Genomic DNA, 15,854 nt, shown 5'->3' with positions numbered 1-15,854 from the left:
AATGGAATAGGGGACTTACCGTGTGCATAGCATTCTCTAAAACAGATTTTAGAATCCTTGTCAAGATAAGATGTAAGTAATTATTTGAGGTTTGCTTTTCCCATTGTTTAGAACCTGCTGCATTTGCACTTGGAATCAAATGGGCCACAGATAGCCAAAAGGACAACAGGAGGAAATGGGTACAGCTATGTATTAATAAAGAGGCTTGCAGATGAATGATACACAAAAGAACACCCAATAACCAAAATAAATTATTTATAACTTAAAATTATTCCACATAAAAAAATATAAACTATAGCATTTTACTACCCTGTTAGGAAAGGTACATTAAAAAATATGGACAATAAGACAGTAATTGCATTCCTTACATTTAGTAACTTTCACATCTCACATTGCTGCCCATAATTTCACAAAGATCTAGTGCACTTGTCCTTTGTAAGGTATTCTACTTTGTAATTATTGTCCTAGAATGGCACTTATTGGTATGTGGTAACTGAGCACTTAGAATGTGACTATTTCAACTGAGATGTGCTACTATCTCTGTAAAATACATTTTAAAGACTTAATATGTCAAATGCCAAAACTCTAATTTTATATTCACATCTTTTTAAATGTGGCTAATAGAAAGTTAAACACTACATATGGCTTACATTACATTTTAGTACATAGTGTAATAGAACATTTGGAGAAGAGTCACTATAACTCTGACTTAACCATTATCTTATACACTTGACATCTGCTTTTGGAAATGGGAATTTTAAAACAGTGGTTTGGCTACTTTTATGCATATTTGATTTTTTTTTCTAATGGGAATATATTACATTTTAAATAGACAAAGTAAAATCATTATATACTAAAAAGCAGTATTGGAATTAAAGAGACATAGCTTAAAAGATTAAAACAGTATGATAAAACTGTATTTCCATATTGTGAAATGTATTTTTCACCTTTATACCAGTGCACAAAAACAAACCAACCAACCCGCCTAGAGGAAGGAGTGGAAAACTGGGAGGACCAGAATTCACCATCTCCGTGCACAGAGCTGCACCTGTCTTCTGAATTACTGAGGAAACTATCACCCAGGTTCACAAGACTGTCCACGCAGCTGTGCTCACATTCTCACCTATCCTCATGGGAAAGAGAAGCTGGTTTTCTGTTACAAAAAACTCAGTACACAGTTGGGCAATAATTGCCAGTGTATGCACAATTTTCCCTTTCCATTTCTTACATATGCTACACTTTTCACAAATCTTGTTACGTCAGATTCATGGTCATCTGATTATAAAGGAACCTGCTTGTAGATCATTCAAAATGTATCTGGCTAGTCAACACATCAGGATTTTTTTTCTGTGTTAGTTAGGGGTAATTTATTTTGCCATGCTGCTCTAGTGTTTGCTTCTGGCATCACGCTGGAACACCGGTGTTCAAAAGCCGCCGTGACAGTTCGTGCCTTTCAATGAGGTCACGCAAGTGTGACTTTCTAGTAATACTCTGGTGCATTCACTTCATCCGAAAGAGCGACTGGCACCACCACCCCCTGCCGGTGCAGCTCACGGAGAACATCCAACATGGAGTCTAATTCTGTGCGGAACTTGTCCAGCTCACGGTTCTTTATCTGTGCCAGTCTTTTCCATTTCTCTACCTCTTTGTTTTGCTCAGTTTCTACTACTTGCTGTGTCTGCTGTATTATCTGCAAAAAGAAAAATTCCACGTGACTGTCACGGTTCATGGTGGGGTGAAGAACACTTCAGTCTCAGAGCTGAGGTGGGAAAACGTGAAATAGGCAAACCGTGGATGTCCTCTGGGAGGTCTGTATGCATGCAGTGGGAGGGTTCTTCAAAAAATGTGCAGGAAAATGGGGATAGAATATATTTATTTTGGTGTAAAAAATTTTGAAGCTTATGCATACCATTTTCATAACATGTATTTTCATGGACTTTATGAAGATTCCCTCATAATTTCTGTCAACAAAGAATATATAAGTGCTTGTTTCCACAAGATCCCTATGTTGAAGCTCTAACCTTTTGAGGTTGTTTTTGGAGTAAGGATATAATTAAGGTAAAATGAAGTCATAAAGGTGAGGCCCTGGGGGCTAGCATGTGGCAAGACAGGTTAAGCTGTCCCACTGTGACACTGGCCTCCCATACGAGCACTGGTTTCCAGCTCTTTGCTAATGTGCCTAGGAAAGTGGTGGAAGATGACTCCCCTGCAACCCATATAAAGTTCCAGGTTCCTGGGTTCCGCCTCACTCAGCCCTGCCCATCGCAGCTGTCTGGGGAGTGAACCAGTGGATGGAAGACAGCTCTCTGCCTTTCAAATAAATAAATACATAATTTTTTTTTCCCCAGGCAGAGTTAGACAGTGTGAGAGAGAGAGAAAGGTCTTCCTTTGCCGTTGGTTCACCTCCCCCCCCCCAAATGGCTGCCACGGCTGGCGCGCTGTGCTGATCCGAAGCCAGGAGCCAGGTGCTTCTCCTGGTCTCCCATGTGGGTGCAGGGCCCAAGGACCTGGGCCATCTTCCACTGCACTCCCGGGCCACAGCAGAGAGCTGGACTGGAAGAGGAGCAACTGGGACAGAATTCGGCGCCCCGACCAGGACTAGAACCCGGGGTGTCAGCGCCGTAGGTGGAGGATTAGCCTAGTGAGCCGTGGCACCGGCCTATAAATAAATCTTAAAACAAAAAACCAAAATAAACGAGGCCCTCATGTGATGAGACTACTACTGCATAAAGACAGATACCAGAGATCTCTGCTCTCTCTCCCTTTCCTTTGCATGCCTGCACCAGGGAAGGACTGTGTGAGGAAACAGTGATAGTCTGCGAGCCAGGAAGGGAGCCCTCAGTAGAAACCAAACCAACCAGAACCTGATCTTGGAACCCTGAGAAAATAAATGTGTTACTTTTGCCACCTAATAGTCTAGGACATTTTGTTAGTACCTCAACCAGGCTAATACAGTGTACACAGAAAGCTAAATATTGGCACCACAGTGTCTTTACATTTATTATTTAAATTTCTATTAATTGTTTATAAATATAGTAGTTACATCATTAGTACTAGCCATATAACATTGTGATTTTAATCTAAATTTATTTCTGAATGAGCATTTGTTGAAATGGCTCGAATAGAGAACACTGTTCCCAAAGCCAGATGTGTGACTTCTTAGATACCCATTAATAATTCACATGACACAAGTGTTCTCTTTTCACTGGATAGAAGACAAACCAATCTTTAAGCATTTGAGATTTAAGGTGTTATTTTCTCAAGTTATGAATTTCTTTTTAACATGATCAAAATACAAGGGAAACACTTTTGCTAGGAGTGCAAAACTAGCAAATGAAAGGCACGTAAAAGAAACAACTACACAAATATGGAAATGCGGTCTTCACCTGCTGAAGCTCGTGTTCTCTTTGCTTATGTCTCATTTCCATTTGTTTAATTTTCTTTTCCAAGCCCATGAAATGTTTCATCTCCGGTGTATGGTTTTCTTTGGCTTCTCTCAATTCTTCTAAGAGTTTGGTAATCTAAAGTTGAAATATGAAGTAAATGAAAAACAGTCACAAAGAATTCTAATAGGTAATCTTGAAAATCAAGACACTTGCCCAAGGCTTTTCTAAGATGTATCTTGGATTATTATTAACTTTCACTCCTGTGTCCACAAAGTGAAGGTACATCCCAGCTAACTGGACCACTTCTCGCTCCCATGTATGCCAGTCTGGTTATGGGGCTCAAAACTTTGATACATTTGGCTCTGCTACAGTGTATTTGTTTGACAGTAAGTTGTTTACTTATAGGATTAAAATACATTTAAAGTACCTGACAGAGAATGGTGCCCAAAGCACAGAAAGTTTATTTAGTGCGTGTGTATCCCTCTTTTGTCAATTCCCTACAATTTTTTTTTTTTATTTGACAGGCAGAGTTATAGACAGTGATAGAGACAGAGAAAGGTCTTCCTTCCGTTGGTTCACCCCTGCAAAATGGCCGCTACGGCTGGCACTGATCCGAAGCCAGGAGCCAGGTGCTTCTTCCTGGTCTCCCATGCGGGTGCAGGGGCCCAAGCACTTGGGCCATCCTCCACAGCCCTCTCGGGCCACAGCAGAAAGCTGGACTGAAGAGGAGCAACTGGGACAGAATCCAGTGTCCCAACCGGGACTAGAACCCAAGGTGCTGGCACCGCAGGCGGAGGATTAGTCTATTGAGCCGCGGCACTGGTCCCAATTCTCTACAATTCCAATTGTAATTCTCTTATGGCTCTTGTTTTGATTGTTAGTAATTTATTCTAAAAGTAAAGGTATATCTATAAAGGTGGAGCTTGTTCTGTGTTGGCCATTATCTTAGGATCTGGGGATGCAGACACATGAAAGACAGATTGTCCTCACAAAGCTTAGTCTACTGTACTACCTCTGCTTTCATATCATGGTCCACAGGTAAAGTGGCCAGGACTTGAAGGGGCCTTCTTATTGGGCTTGGCCAAACAACAGTATTTTCATTATGGTATACAAGGGTACTATCACAAGGTAGTGGAATATGGAATTAAAAGATGAGTTTATTTTGCACAAAATCTTTGAAGTCTATGCATATGAAAGATATTCTAATAGTTAATGGAAAAGCATATTGTGAGAATAAATGGATTTCAAGTTTTTCTGCACCAAAATAAACCTATCTTCTTTTTTTTTTTTGGAGTACCATATAATCAGGAAAATAAATTCTATCATGAATCAGATTTTGCTAATTGTTAACATCAAAAGGCAATAAGCAAATAAAAAGGATAAATAAATAAATAAATTCAGTCATGTTTTATATAAAAACACTCTTACCTAAGTAACACTACAAAAAACATGCATCTTACCTATATTGGTTGAAATAAAAATAAAAGCAAACAATAAGGAATAATCTAAATACTTCAAATGTAGAACATTCCTGATGATATCATCAGTGACCAAAGATATAACATAGTGTAATGATGAGTGCTGGGCATAAAAGAGTTTAATGATAAATGATTACTAAAAGTTACTGCAGGGCAATCATGATTAGTGACGTAAGAAAACTGCAGAGGTGCAATCAACTATCATTTCAATTGATATAAACTTTTTAATGGTTTCTATGCCCAAAATGACTTTGGGTTTTTTGCTGTTCTACAACATTTCCAGAAACTGCTATCTTGTGCTATACATGAAACCCATTCTTGGTACACTAGCTGGGCAGTTCCAGTCTCGTGAAAGAAGCAGTTAAGTGGACCAGAATGGTGTTCTGGAGTGGAGAGATGGTCACGGAGCAGTGAGGTGATGAGAGGGATAGCAAGCTCAGCCAGGAGGTGGCTGGAGGGATTTCTAAGGCAGCCATATTTGGATAGAGCCTTAAAGGGCATTACTATGCGCTAGGCACTATACTATCCACTTGACAGATGTCTCCTCTAATTTGTTTACTAAACCTTATATTTCTTGTTTGAATTTACAAATAAAATGTGAGCTCAACAGAGCAGGAGTTTTAATCCCCTCTGTTCTCAGTTTTCCTAGAACCAAGAACTGTGCCTGGCAGAGGGAAGGCATTCAGCAATTATTCATGAATTTGGCTAATTAATCTACCTTTCAATGACTAAAGAAACATTCTCTGGTAAATTACACAAATGTAGAGCTCTGCAAAGTTCTACAAAAAATAGCAACAATTTTCTTTTATTCCAACCTATCTAAAAACAGCTTTTAAGAAAATTAGAATGGATTATACATATTTTAAAATATGGCATTTTAATGAAATATGGAGTTATACACCTTTGCTTATATGACAAAACTACTTCCTGCTACCTGTATATTACAGAAAAAAACTGGAGATAACCTGTATGCCAACAATAGAGGATTGCTGAAATAAATTAAGAGTTTGTGGCCTGAGTCCAGAGGCCCTAGGTTCTAATGCTGGCACATGTTTATCTAAGTTGGTAACTTTGGGCAACTTAATTCATTTTTTTAGCATCAAATGTTTTTTTTTGACAGAGTTAGACACTGAGAGAAGACAGAGAAAAAGGTCTTCCTTTTTCCGTTGGCTCACCCCCCCCCCCACTCCCCCGCCAAATGGCTGCCACGGCTGGCGTGCTGCGCCGATCTGAAGCTAGGAGCCAGGTGCTTCCTCCTGGTCTCCCATGTGGGTGCAGTGCCCAAGGACTTGGGCCATCCTCCACTACCCTCCCAGGCCAGAGCAAAGAGCTGGACTGGAAGAGGAGCAACCAGGATAGAATCTGGCACCCCAACCGGGACTAGAACCCGGGGTGCTGGCGCCGCGGGCAGAGGATTAGCGTAGTGAGCTGCGGTACTGGCCATAGCATCAATTTCTTCATAACATAGAAATCATAGTACTTATTTAGGTTGTGATGAGAAGCAAATCAAATAATGTGTGTAAAGCACCTAGCCTCATAGAGACTCCAAATACTAATTATTACATTGTCTGCTCTATCAGACAATGGTATAATGAAATTGCTAATGAAGACACACTGATGTGTAAAAAATGCCTTAAAACCATGCATGCACACATAGATGAGGGTCCTCAAGAAGTCTGGAAAGATGATATAAAGGTTTTATTTTAGTGCAAAAATTCTGACATGCATTTTCCACAAACTTTATTTTTTAAAGATTTATTTATTTGAAAGAGTTACACAGAGAGAAGGAGAGGCAGAGAGAGAGGTCTTCCATCTGATGGTTCGCTCCCCAATTGGCCACAACGGCCGGAGCTGTGCTGAACCGAAGCCAGGAGCCAGGAGCCTCTTCCAGGTCTCCCACATGGGTGCAGGGGCCCAAGGACTTGGGCCATTTTCTGCTGCTATCGCCGGCACACAGGGTTCTAGTCCCTGTTGGGGCACCGGATTCTGTCCCGGTTGCCCCTCTTCCAGGCCAGCTCTCTGCTATGGCCCGGGAAAGCAATGGAGGATGGCCCAAGTTCTTGGGCCCTGCACCCCATGGGAGACCAGGAGAAGCACCTGGCTCCTGGCTTCGGATCAGTGCGGTGTGCCAGCTGCAGCGCGCCAGCCGTGGTGGCCATTGGAGGGTGAACCAAGGGCAAAAAGGAAGACCTTTCTCTCTGTCTCTCTCTCTCTCACTATCCACTCTGTCAAAAAAAAAAAATAAATAAATAAAAAATAAAAAAATAAAAATAAAAAAGAAAACTCAGAGTTCTAGACCTCTGGCTTTGGCATGGCCCAATGGATGGAAGAACTTTCTCTGTTCACTCTGCCTTTCAAATAAATAAGTCCTTTAAAGAAGTTATTTTAAAACCACAGAGGCTATCAAAAAACAGCATATTTGTCACTCCTTTGAAATGTATAGTGTGCCTTCACTTGTGGCCATGTGTAATAAAAGGGATAGAGAGTTATCTTCCATTCCTAGAAAACATGACAAAATACAGGAAACAAAGGTTCTCACACCCTGGTTAACAGCACTGCAGGAGGAGGAAAATAAACAGGGTGAGCTCTCTTATGATTACTGTTTACTGCCTGGAGGCAGTTTTGAAGCTAAGGGAATCGGAATTAGTTGACCAATTCCTAGAAGTTTCACAGTGGCAGGATGAGTCTGAAAGCAAATGCCTCAGTGTATAGGAGGGTATCTGGGAATCCGCAGAAGGGTAGCAGTGATGAGGATAAATCAGCTATTACAGACCAGCTGCATGCTGAATGCAGGTGTTCAAGTGAAAAGGCAGAGGGTCACTGTCTGAATTAAAGACTGAGTGTGTGTTTTCCAGTCACTAGGCTTAAAAATCATGTGTTGCAGCTGTGACGGCTTGAATGTATTCCCCCAAAGTTTAAGTGCTGAGGACAACTTCCAAAGCAAGAGTGCTGGGAAGTGGACAAGAGGTCATTAGGTCATGAGGGCTCTGCCCTTACGAGAGGATTAAAGTCCTAGTTATCTCCAGTGTTAGAAGAGCAAGCTGGGCTCTTTCTTGCCTTTCCCTTCTACCACAGAGTGACACAGCACTAAAGGTCCACAAAAACATTAGCACCACGCTCTTGCACTTCCTCCAGCACCGAATACTCTTTATACATTACCTAGTCTTAGGTATTCCATTATAGCAGCATTTTAGCTTTTCCATTTTCTCCTCTTTTAGCTACGCTTAAACTAAGAACCATTTTAACTATCACTGACTCTACCTTGACAATTTCTTTACCTTGCAAATATAAATACATTATTCCTTTCATTATTTTTCCAAAAACCTTTACTTTAGGTCTGTGAAGGTCTGTAAACTTACACACATTCTTAAACACTGCAGGAATGCACAAATAGCCTTGGGGCTACTAGAACAAGATTTTAAAGACAGTTACATAACTGTAGAATACTTTCTCATTGATCTTTTCATTATTAGTGCTATGTTTTGCATCTAAGCCTTAAATGCCTAAATAATACAAATGGTAGATATGCTTCAAAGAATAGCACAGCTTTTCTGGTTTTACAAAAGGATCTTGGGGTAATAAAAAATAGTGGGTTTCCATAATCAACTATTTCATCTAAGGATATTGTTAGTAGTGATCCAGCATGACTGTCATGGTGGCTTCATCTATTTCTTACTCAAAGTAATTAGTGTATACTGAAGGAAACTGGAATATGTTACATACAAATTTTTGAGCTAAGGGCAATTAAGAGCAGCAAATAGAGAAAAAGCTCTCTCCTCCCCTTTTATGTCTAAAGATAGAAATCCTCCTTTACCAGAGGACTTGGACTCTATTCAACCCAGAGATGGCACCAGAGGAATCTGCAAGCCTTATGTCTCCTCCCAAATTTACATTCCCAGTTTCCTACCTTCCAACTAAAACTCTTTTCCTTCATTCTGTTATTTCTCTACAAATCTAGTGTTTGCTGAAGATGCTACATAAGCCAGAGTTCTAAGCCACTGCTTTGAGTTACCTTTTGTTGAGGTTTCTACCATATGATGTGTGGTGCATACTTTAATATATTTTCCTCTTCTTAATCTGTTACAGGGGTCCATCCCAACTATGACTTTATGAGGGCTGAGGAAATTCTTTTTTCTCTTCCTGACCATTTCTGGTGATCAGATGAGATTTCCTGGGATGCCCCTCTTGTTCCAGAGCCTACATATTGGATACTAGGAGTTGGTGAGAGTAAGAATTCTTTCCAAAGTCAGCTCCCCCAGATCTTTGTCTATTGACTTCTCTTAACCAACAGTGTAATAAAGTCTCTTGGAAAACCCTAGTCTGGTACTTTGCACGGAATTCTTCCAGATTAGGGTGCTGTTTCATGGCAGGCTCAGGAAACTCCGAATAAGAGAGGAACTTGCCCAAATCTATAGGTTTTATAAGCAAAATCTGATGGCAATTCCTTGTTTCCCTAGCCTGGACATGCTTTTAAAAGATCCAGGCGCAGGTATTATGCTACAGTAACTTAAGCTACTCTTTGGGACACTTACATCCCATGTTGGAGTGCTGGCTTGAATCCCAGCTATTGTGCTTCTGATCCAGCTCCCTGCTAATGCATCTGAGAGGCAGTAGATTATGGCCCAAATACTTGGGGTCCTGCCACTTGTGTGTGAGATCTGCATTGAGTCTTTGGCTCCAGGCCCAGATGTGGTTGAGAGCATTTGCAAAGTGAACCAGCTGATAGAAGATCTCTCTTTCAAATGAGTTAGAAAAAAACGTTACAGTAAAGCAGATTAAAAAAAAAAAAGCCCTATGCCTAATTACTATTATGCTACACTTACATAAATAATGAAGCTAAATTTGATGACAGACCAGAGTTTTAAAAAAATTACTTATCTGAAAGTCAGCATTAACAGAGAGAGAGAGATATCTTCTGTCCACTGGTTCACTCTCCAAATGGCCGCAAAGGCCAGTGCTGGACTAGAAGCTTATTCCAGGCTCCTGTGGTGGTGCCAAGGGCCCAAACACCGGGGGCATATTTAGCAGGGACGTGGATGGAAAATACAGCAGCCAGGACATGAACCAGCGCCCACATGAATGCTGGTACTGTAGGCAGCAGCTTTACCTGCTACGCCACAACACTGGCCCAAAGACTAGACTTATTTTTGCAAACAAACTGGACTTACTGTGATTATCTTGATGAACATGGGGGTACTGTAGAGAGGAAAAACTGTCATCTCAAGGATGGAGGGAGGAAGTATCATTGTATTGTTAGAATTGTATTTATGAACTATACTGAATCTATTCTCTTTGAGTTAATATTACATTAACATGAGAATTATCATACATTTGCTGTGGCCCTGAGAATCTAATGTATTAATTCCTTAAATAAGAAGCAATACCTTGTGGATATCAGAATTATCTTTGAGGTTTTGTTATTTGGCCTGGATCCTGAATTCTTCTAGTTTCCTTTAGTATAGGGCCATAGTTTATTAAATTAACATTTCTAATTTTACTCCCACCCTTCTGGTTTGGAATCACTACAGAACTGTACTTTTCCTGAAGCCCTAACAAGCTGAAGCTGAATGAGCTGATATAAACTTCGGAGAACCACCACAATCACAAGTGGACAACCTCATGCCTGCTGCTGTGGGCCACTCATATATCACCGCAGACATCTAGAATTCAACATCAGCAGTCTTCCTGACTGACTACCCTTCCAGACTCAAACTGGGTTACAGACTGCTCCAACCAGTAACCTTTGTTCTTCCATTTGCACAGAAATTGGTCTTATTAAATCACCATATAGAGGCCTAACTTTAATGTAAGCCTTCCTGCAGCTCATCATGGAATGAGACACAACTCTTAACTATTTTCAGGTCTGAGCACTGATTCAGTAAGATATGGGGCAATGTGCTTTCTTCTTTTCTGATTGTCTCAATTCACATTTCCAGCCCTCCCCACTTTTGCCAATCTCTAATCCAAATCTCAAAATCGACCAATTTGGCAAATTCTAAGCTACTGCTTTTAGTTACCTTGTTATATATATATATATATATATATATATATATATATATATATATATATATATATATATACATTGTGTGATGCTGTCTTAACAAGCTTGTTTATCTCGTTAATCTTTTCTTGTTATCTGTACTGTCCTAATTAAGAACTCATGATGGTTGAGGAAAAAACTATTTTCCTCCCCAACATGGCATTAATTATTTTACCACCTAAAAAATCAAGCAGGGGCTAGTGCTGTGGCACAGTAAAGCCGCTGCTGCAGTGCCGGCATCCCATATGGGCACTGGTTCAAATCCCAGCTGTTCCACTTCTGATCCAGCTCTCTGCTGTGGCCTGGGAAAGCAGTAGAAAATGGCCCAAGTCCTTGAGCCCTTGCACCTGCCTGAGAAACCCAGAGAATCTCCTGGCTCTGGTTTGGCACAGCTCTGGCCATTGCAGCCAATTGGGGAATGAACCAGGGGATGGAAGACCTCTCTCTCTGCCTCCCCTTCTCTGTGTAACTCTGACTTTCAAATAAACAAAACCAAGAAAATATCTTGTTTCCACTTCCCACAAAATCTGAACAGTAAATACAAGCATATAAATAATTTCTGACAACATGTGAATCTCACCTGGGGAAAGGATAATTTATATAAACGTTACTAGTATATTCTAACACATGATCATTTCAGATTATGCCCATTTATACAGTCAATTTAGAAGTATATACAGAAATATGAGTATCACTGAAATGTTTAAGCTGATTTTGGCCTAAGAGTTTAGGTATTTCTTACCTCTTTCTGTAGGATTTCTTCTCGAACTTGGGAAACTGCAAGAGACTCCTGTTTATCCTGCAGCTCATTAACTTGACTTTGGAAATGTTTTATAAGCACCTAGGAAATACAAGTACACAGTTGATAAAGTCCCCCCCCCCCTTACTATTTGAAACATGTAAGACAGTCAACTCATAAAGGGGAAACTTTGTTGAAGTGAAATTGACACTATGAGAAACAGTGACTTGATCAGCTCTTGTCCTGACTGTTGATGTACAATGTAATACTTTATCCATTTTAGTATTTTTTTTTGTTCTAGTACTATTGGTTGAACTCTGTAACTGACACACAATTATTCTTTGGTGTTTAAATTTTAACTGAAAAAGTGATCCCTGTTAGGAATCTGGAAAGCATCATGCTGAGTGAAATAAGCCAGTCCCAAAGGGACAAATACCATATGTTCTCCCTGATTGGTGACAACTAAGCACCAAAAAGGAAACCTGTTAAAGTGAAATGAACACTATGAGAAACGGTGACTTGGTCAGCCCTTGCCCTAACTGTTGATGAACAACTTAATACGTTATCCCTCTTAGTATTTTTTTTGTTAGTTCTACTTAATATTTTTGGTTGAATACTGTAATCAATACACAGTTATTCTCAAGTGTTGAAACTAAACTGAAAAGTGATTGCTGTTAAATACAAGAGTAGGAGTAAGAGAGGGAAGAGATGTACAATTTGGGACATGCTCAAGCTGACTTACCTCAAACGGTAGAGTTAGAAACATACCAGGGGATTCCAATTCAATCCCATCAAGGTGGCATGTACCAATGCCATCTCACTAGTTCCAGTGATCAATTTCTGTTCACCATTGATCATAATGATAGGACTAAGAACCAAAGGGAGCACATAAACAAGACTAGTGTCTGCAAATACTAGCTGATAGAATCAAAAAGGGAGAGAATGATCCAACATGAGAAGTGAGATACAAAGCAGACCCATAGAATGGCAGATGTCCTAAACAGCACTCTGGCCTCAGAATCAGCCCTTCAGGCACGCAGATCTGGCTGAAAAGCCCATGAGAGTATTTCAGGCATGGAAAGCCAAAACACTCTGGCAAAACAAAAACAAAACAAAACAAAAAAACAAAACAAAACAAAACAAAAACAAATGAAAGATCTCCGTGAGTGAGATCCCAGTGAAAAGAACAGGTCATCAAAGAAGGAGGTACCTTTCTCTGAAGGGAGGAGAGAACTTCCACTTTGACTATGACCTTGTCTAAATATGATCAGAGTCGGTGAACTCAAAAGGCTTCCATAGCCTTGGCAACTCATCACAAGAGCCTCGGGTGATTACTGATGCCATAAACAAGAGTGTCAATTTGTTAAGTCAACAATAGGAGTCACTGTGCACTTACTCCTCATGTAGGATCTCTGTCCTTAGTGTGCTGTACATTGAGATTTAATGCTATAACTAGTACTCAAACAGTATTTTTCACTTTGTGTTTCTATGTGGGTGCAAACTGTTGAAATCTTTACTTAATATATGCTAAACTGATCTTCTGTATATAAAGAGAATTGAAAATGAATCTTGATGTGAATGGAATGGGAGAGGGAGCGGGAGATGGGATGGGTCCAAGTGGGAGGGAAATTATGGGGGGGGGGGGGAGGGAGCCATTGTAATCCATAAGCTGTACTTTGGAAATTTATATTCATTAAATAAAAGTTAAAAAAAGAATAATGTATAAAACATTTGGAAGAATATGGCCAAAAGCTATATTTTTGCTAAGTATAACAGTATTAAGGGGCTATTAATAAAGCTAACGCAATCATATCTGTTAAATGTCAAGTACATGAACATATTTTTCTATCAAGAAACTAAGAACGTGAGAAAAATTCATATCTCCTGTCTCCAATGCTGTAATTAAACTGTTGTAGTGATCAGATTATGCGGACTTCCTTTCAATTCACATTTTAACATATTTACAACTCTGGGAAAATAACATACTAGTGCAATTTAAAAAGTCTGGAAAAGCAGAATTAAAAGGTAAGTTTATTTTGGTGGAAAACATTTTGAAATCCACATACCTATGAAGCCTTCAAAATGATCATGGAAAATGCACAGTATGAAAAAACTATGCATAGATTTCACATTTTTTCCATCAAAATAAACTTACCTTGTAACTTAACTTTTCAATTAACTTTCTGAAATACCCTGGTATTTATGGCTCTGTGGCATTCTGACATTACTTTTCCCACTCTCACTGTTCCTTATTACAAAATCAATTGATGCGCTGTTTGCAACTGCTGTCTGATGCCCTAGGCGCTGGAGAGGTTATCTGAAAGTCTGTATGGATTTTTACTGCTCAAAAGCACTTTAAATATTTTTTATTAACGTACTAAAACAGTTCTTTGCATCTGAGCTAGTTAAGTTGCAGACTCATCATCTGAATCCATTAGTACTTCAGCATGTGTCTTTCAATAAAAGATTTCTAATAAAAGCATAATTTTACATTAAGAACATTTACAAAAATTTTAACATCTATCCAGCTCATATTCAAGCTGCTCCAATGGAGGGATTTGTTTTTAATTAAGAAGACATTAACTACAGGTGGGAGAGACAGTGGTGAGATAATTATTTCTTATATTCCCCCATAAGCTTGCTTTTAAAAAGCTGAAACCTACAGAAAAGATGAACTCAATACACATATATATGTTCAACCTGATTCACAATTTTGCTGTATTTGTTTTGTGGGTACACCACTTAAAACTAAGTTGCAGATAAAAGTTCTCAATCAATGTTATTTTTCAACCAAGTAGTATCACAAACAATGGTCATACAGAAGTTCATAGACCTTTCAAGTGGCTATACTGATTATCCAAGACACATTAATTCAAGGAAATGCTGAAGAGCTGTCAGCTTAGAAGATATTTCATCAAAGTTTACAGCTATGTTCATTATTTCATCCCCAGTGCCTGATCATCTATAAACTGGACCATTATTTGTTCCATGAATGAAAGGTAGTGGGCTGGAAAAAAGCCCTAGGACAATTTGTCAGTTAGGACTTGGAGTAGGGGGAAATGACCCGGGATTCAAGTTTAAGTACTAAGTCCCAATCACATTTGATATATACTACACCATCCGTTACAACATATTTAGCAGATATATTTAGAAATGTAAGGACAGAATGGACAAACGCTTATTTATAGGGCATGATTTTGAATTCCATATAGATCAATGGTATCCTCTTCTGTTTATATATAAAAAAATCAAGCCAGTATTAATTTTTTATCACCAACCTCGAGTTAAATATTTCCAAATCAAAAATGTTTACCAGTCCTGAAAAAATATTAAAGTCAAGATTAAAAAATATTTATCTTTTACCTCTTGAGTTGCTATTTTACGATTTAGTTCAGCTACTTTGGAAGAAGAATTTTCTATTGCATTTTGGCAAAGGAGTTTCTCTACTTCCCTTTGATGAGAGGCTTTGAGGGAGGCAATGTGTGCTGCAGTATCTTCCTGCATCCTAGAGAGAAAATGAAAAACTCAGAAATAAAATAAGTGGCTCTTCAATCTCTAGTTAGGAAAATAAAAAAAGGGGGAGGGGATGGTAAAAATCCTGGAAATTAAAGCAACAAGGGGAGAGATAGCATCAATATTTAAGTCATTATATTAGGTGCTAAATACATTACTGCCTATGTAGTTCTTAGAAGCACTTCAGGAACTTACTCTCACTCACTGGATTTTATTAAGGGCAAACTTGAGTGTGGGAAAGAGTGATGTATCTCAGGTCCAGAGTAGGAAACTCAAGTGCCAGGGTTAAGCCCAGCATAGCTGGATTTCAAAGTCTGGGCTGCTGCCCCCCCCCCCCCCTTTTTTTTTTTTTTTAAGATTTATTTACTTATTTGAAAGGCAGAGTTAGGGAGACAGAGAGAAAGACAGAAAGGAAGAGGTCTTTAATCCATCCATTGGTTTACTCCCCAGATGGCCACAATGGCTGGAGCTGAGTGGGTCCAAAGCCAGGAGCTTCTACCTGGTCTGCCATGTGCGTGCAGAGACCCAAGCACCCGGCCATCTCCTGACGTTTTTCCCAGGCACATCAGCAGGGAGCTAGACTGGAAGTGGATCAGCCAGGACTTGAACCAGCACCTATATGGGATGGCAGTGCCAGAGGCGGCAGCTTTACCTGCTACGCCACAGCACTGGTCCCAAAACCTGGGCCTTCTCTTCTA

General features: G+C 39.6%; 1 protein-coding gene across 6 annotated transcripts in view; it reads right to left on the bottom strand.

The window, feature by feature from the left end:
• Window positions 1–238: 238 nt before the first annotated feature.
• The window catches only part of CEP162 (centrosomal protein 162), a 90,464-nt gene continuing 74,848 nt past the window's right edge, over window positions 239–15,854 (bottom strand). For 5 of the 6 annotated variants that reach the window (XR_016233891.1, XM_002714457.6, XM_008263166.5 and 2 more), the window contains 4 exons: window positions 15,007–15,148; window positions 11,647–11,745; window positions 3,387–3,521; window positions 239–1,690 (listed from right to left, as the gene is read on the bottom strand). Coding sequence is in view for 5 of the 6 variants with exons in the window: in XM_002714457.6 (XP_002714503.3) it covers window positions 1,481–1,690; window positions 3,387–3,521; window positions 11,647–11,745; window positions 15,007–15,148 (586 nt within the window). In the remaining variant the exon portion in view is untranslated. Of the gene's footprint in view, window positions 1,691–3,386; window positions 3,522–11,646; window positions 11,746–12,598; window positions 12,736–15,006; window positions 15,149–15,854 lie in introns of those variants that run through there. The other variant, XM_070073821.2, reaches the window with a different exon arrangement.

The sequence above is a fragment of the Oryctolagus cuniculus genome, chromosome 5 (genome assembly GCF_051225735.1).
Source record: "Oryctolagus cuniculus isolate XC-2025 breed Fujian yellow rabbit chromosome 5, ASM5122573v1, whole genome shotgun sequence".
NCBI lineage: Eukaryota > Metazoa > Chordata > Mammalia > Lagomorpha > Leporidae > Oryctolagus > Oryctolagus cuniculus.
This window is presented reverse-complemented; position numbering and strand designations above follow the sequence as displayed.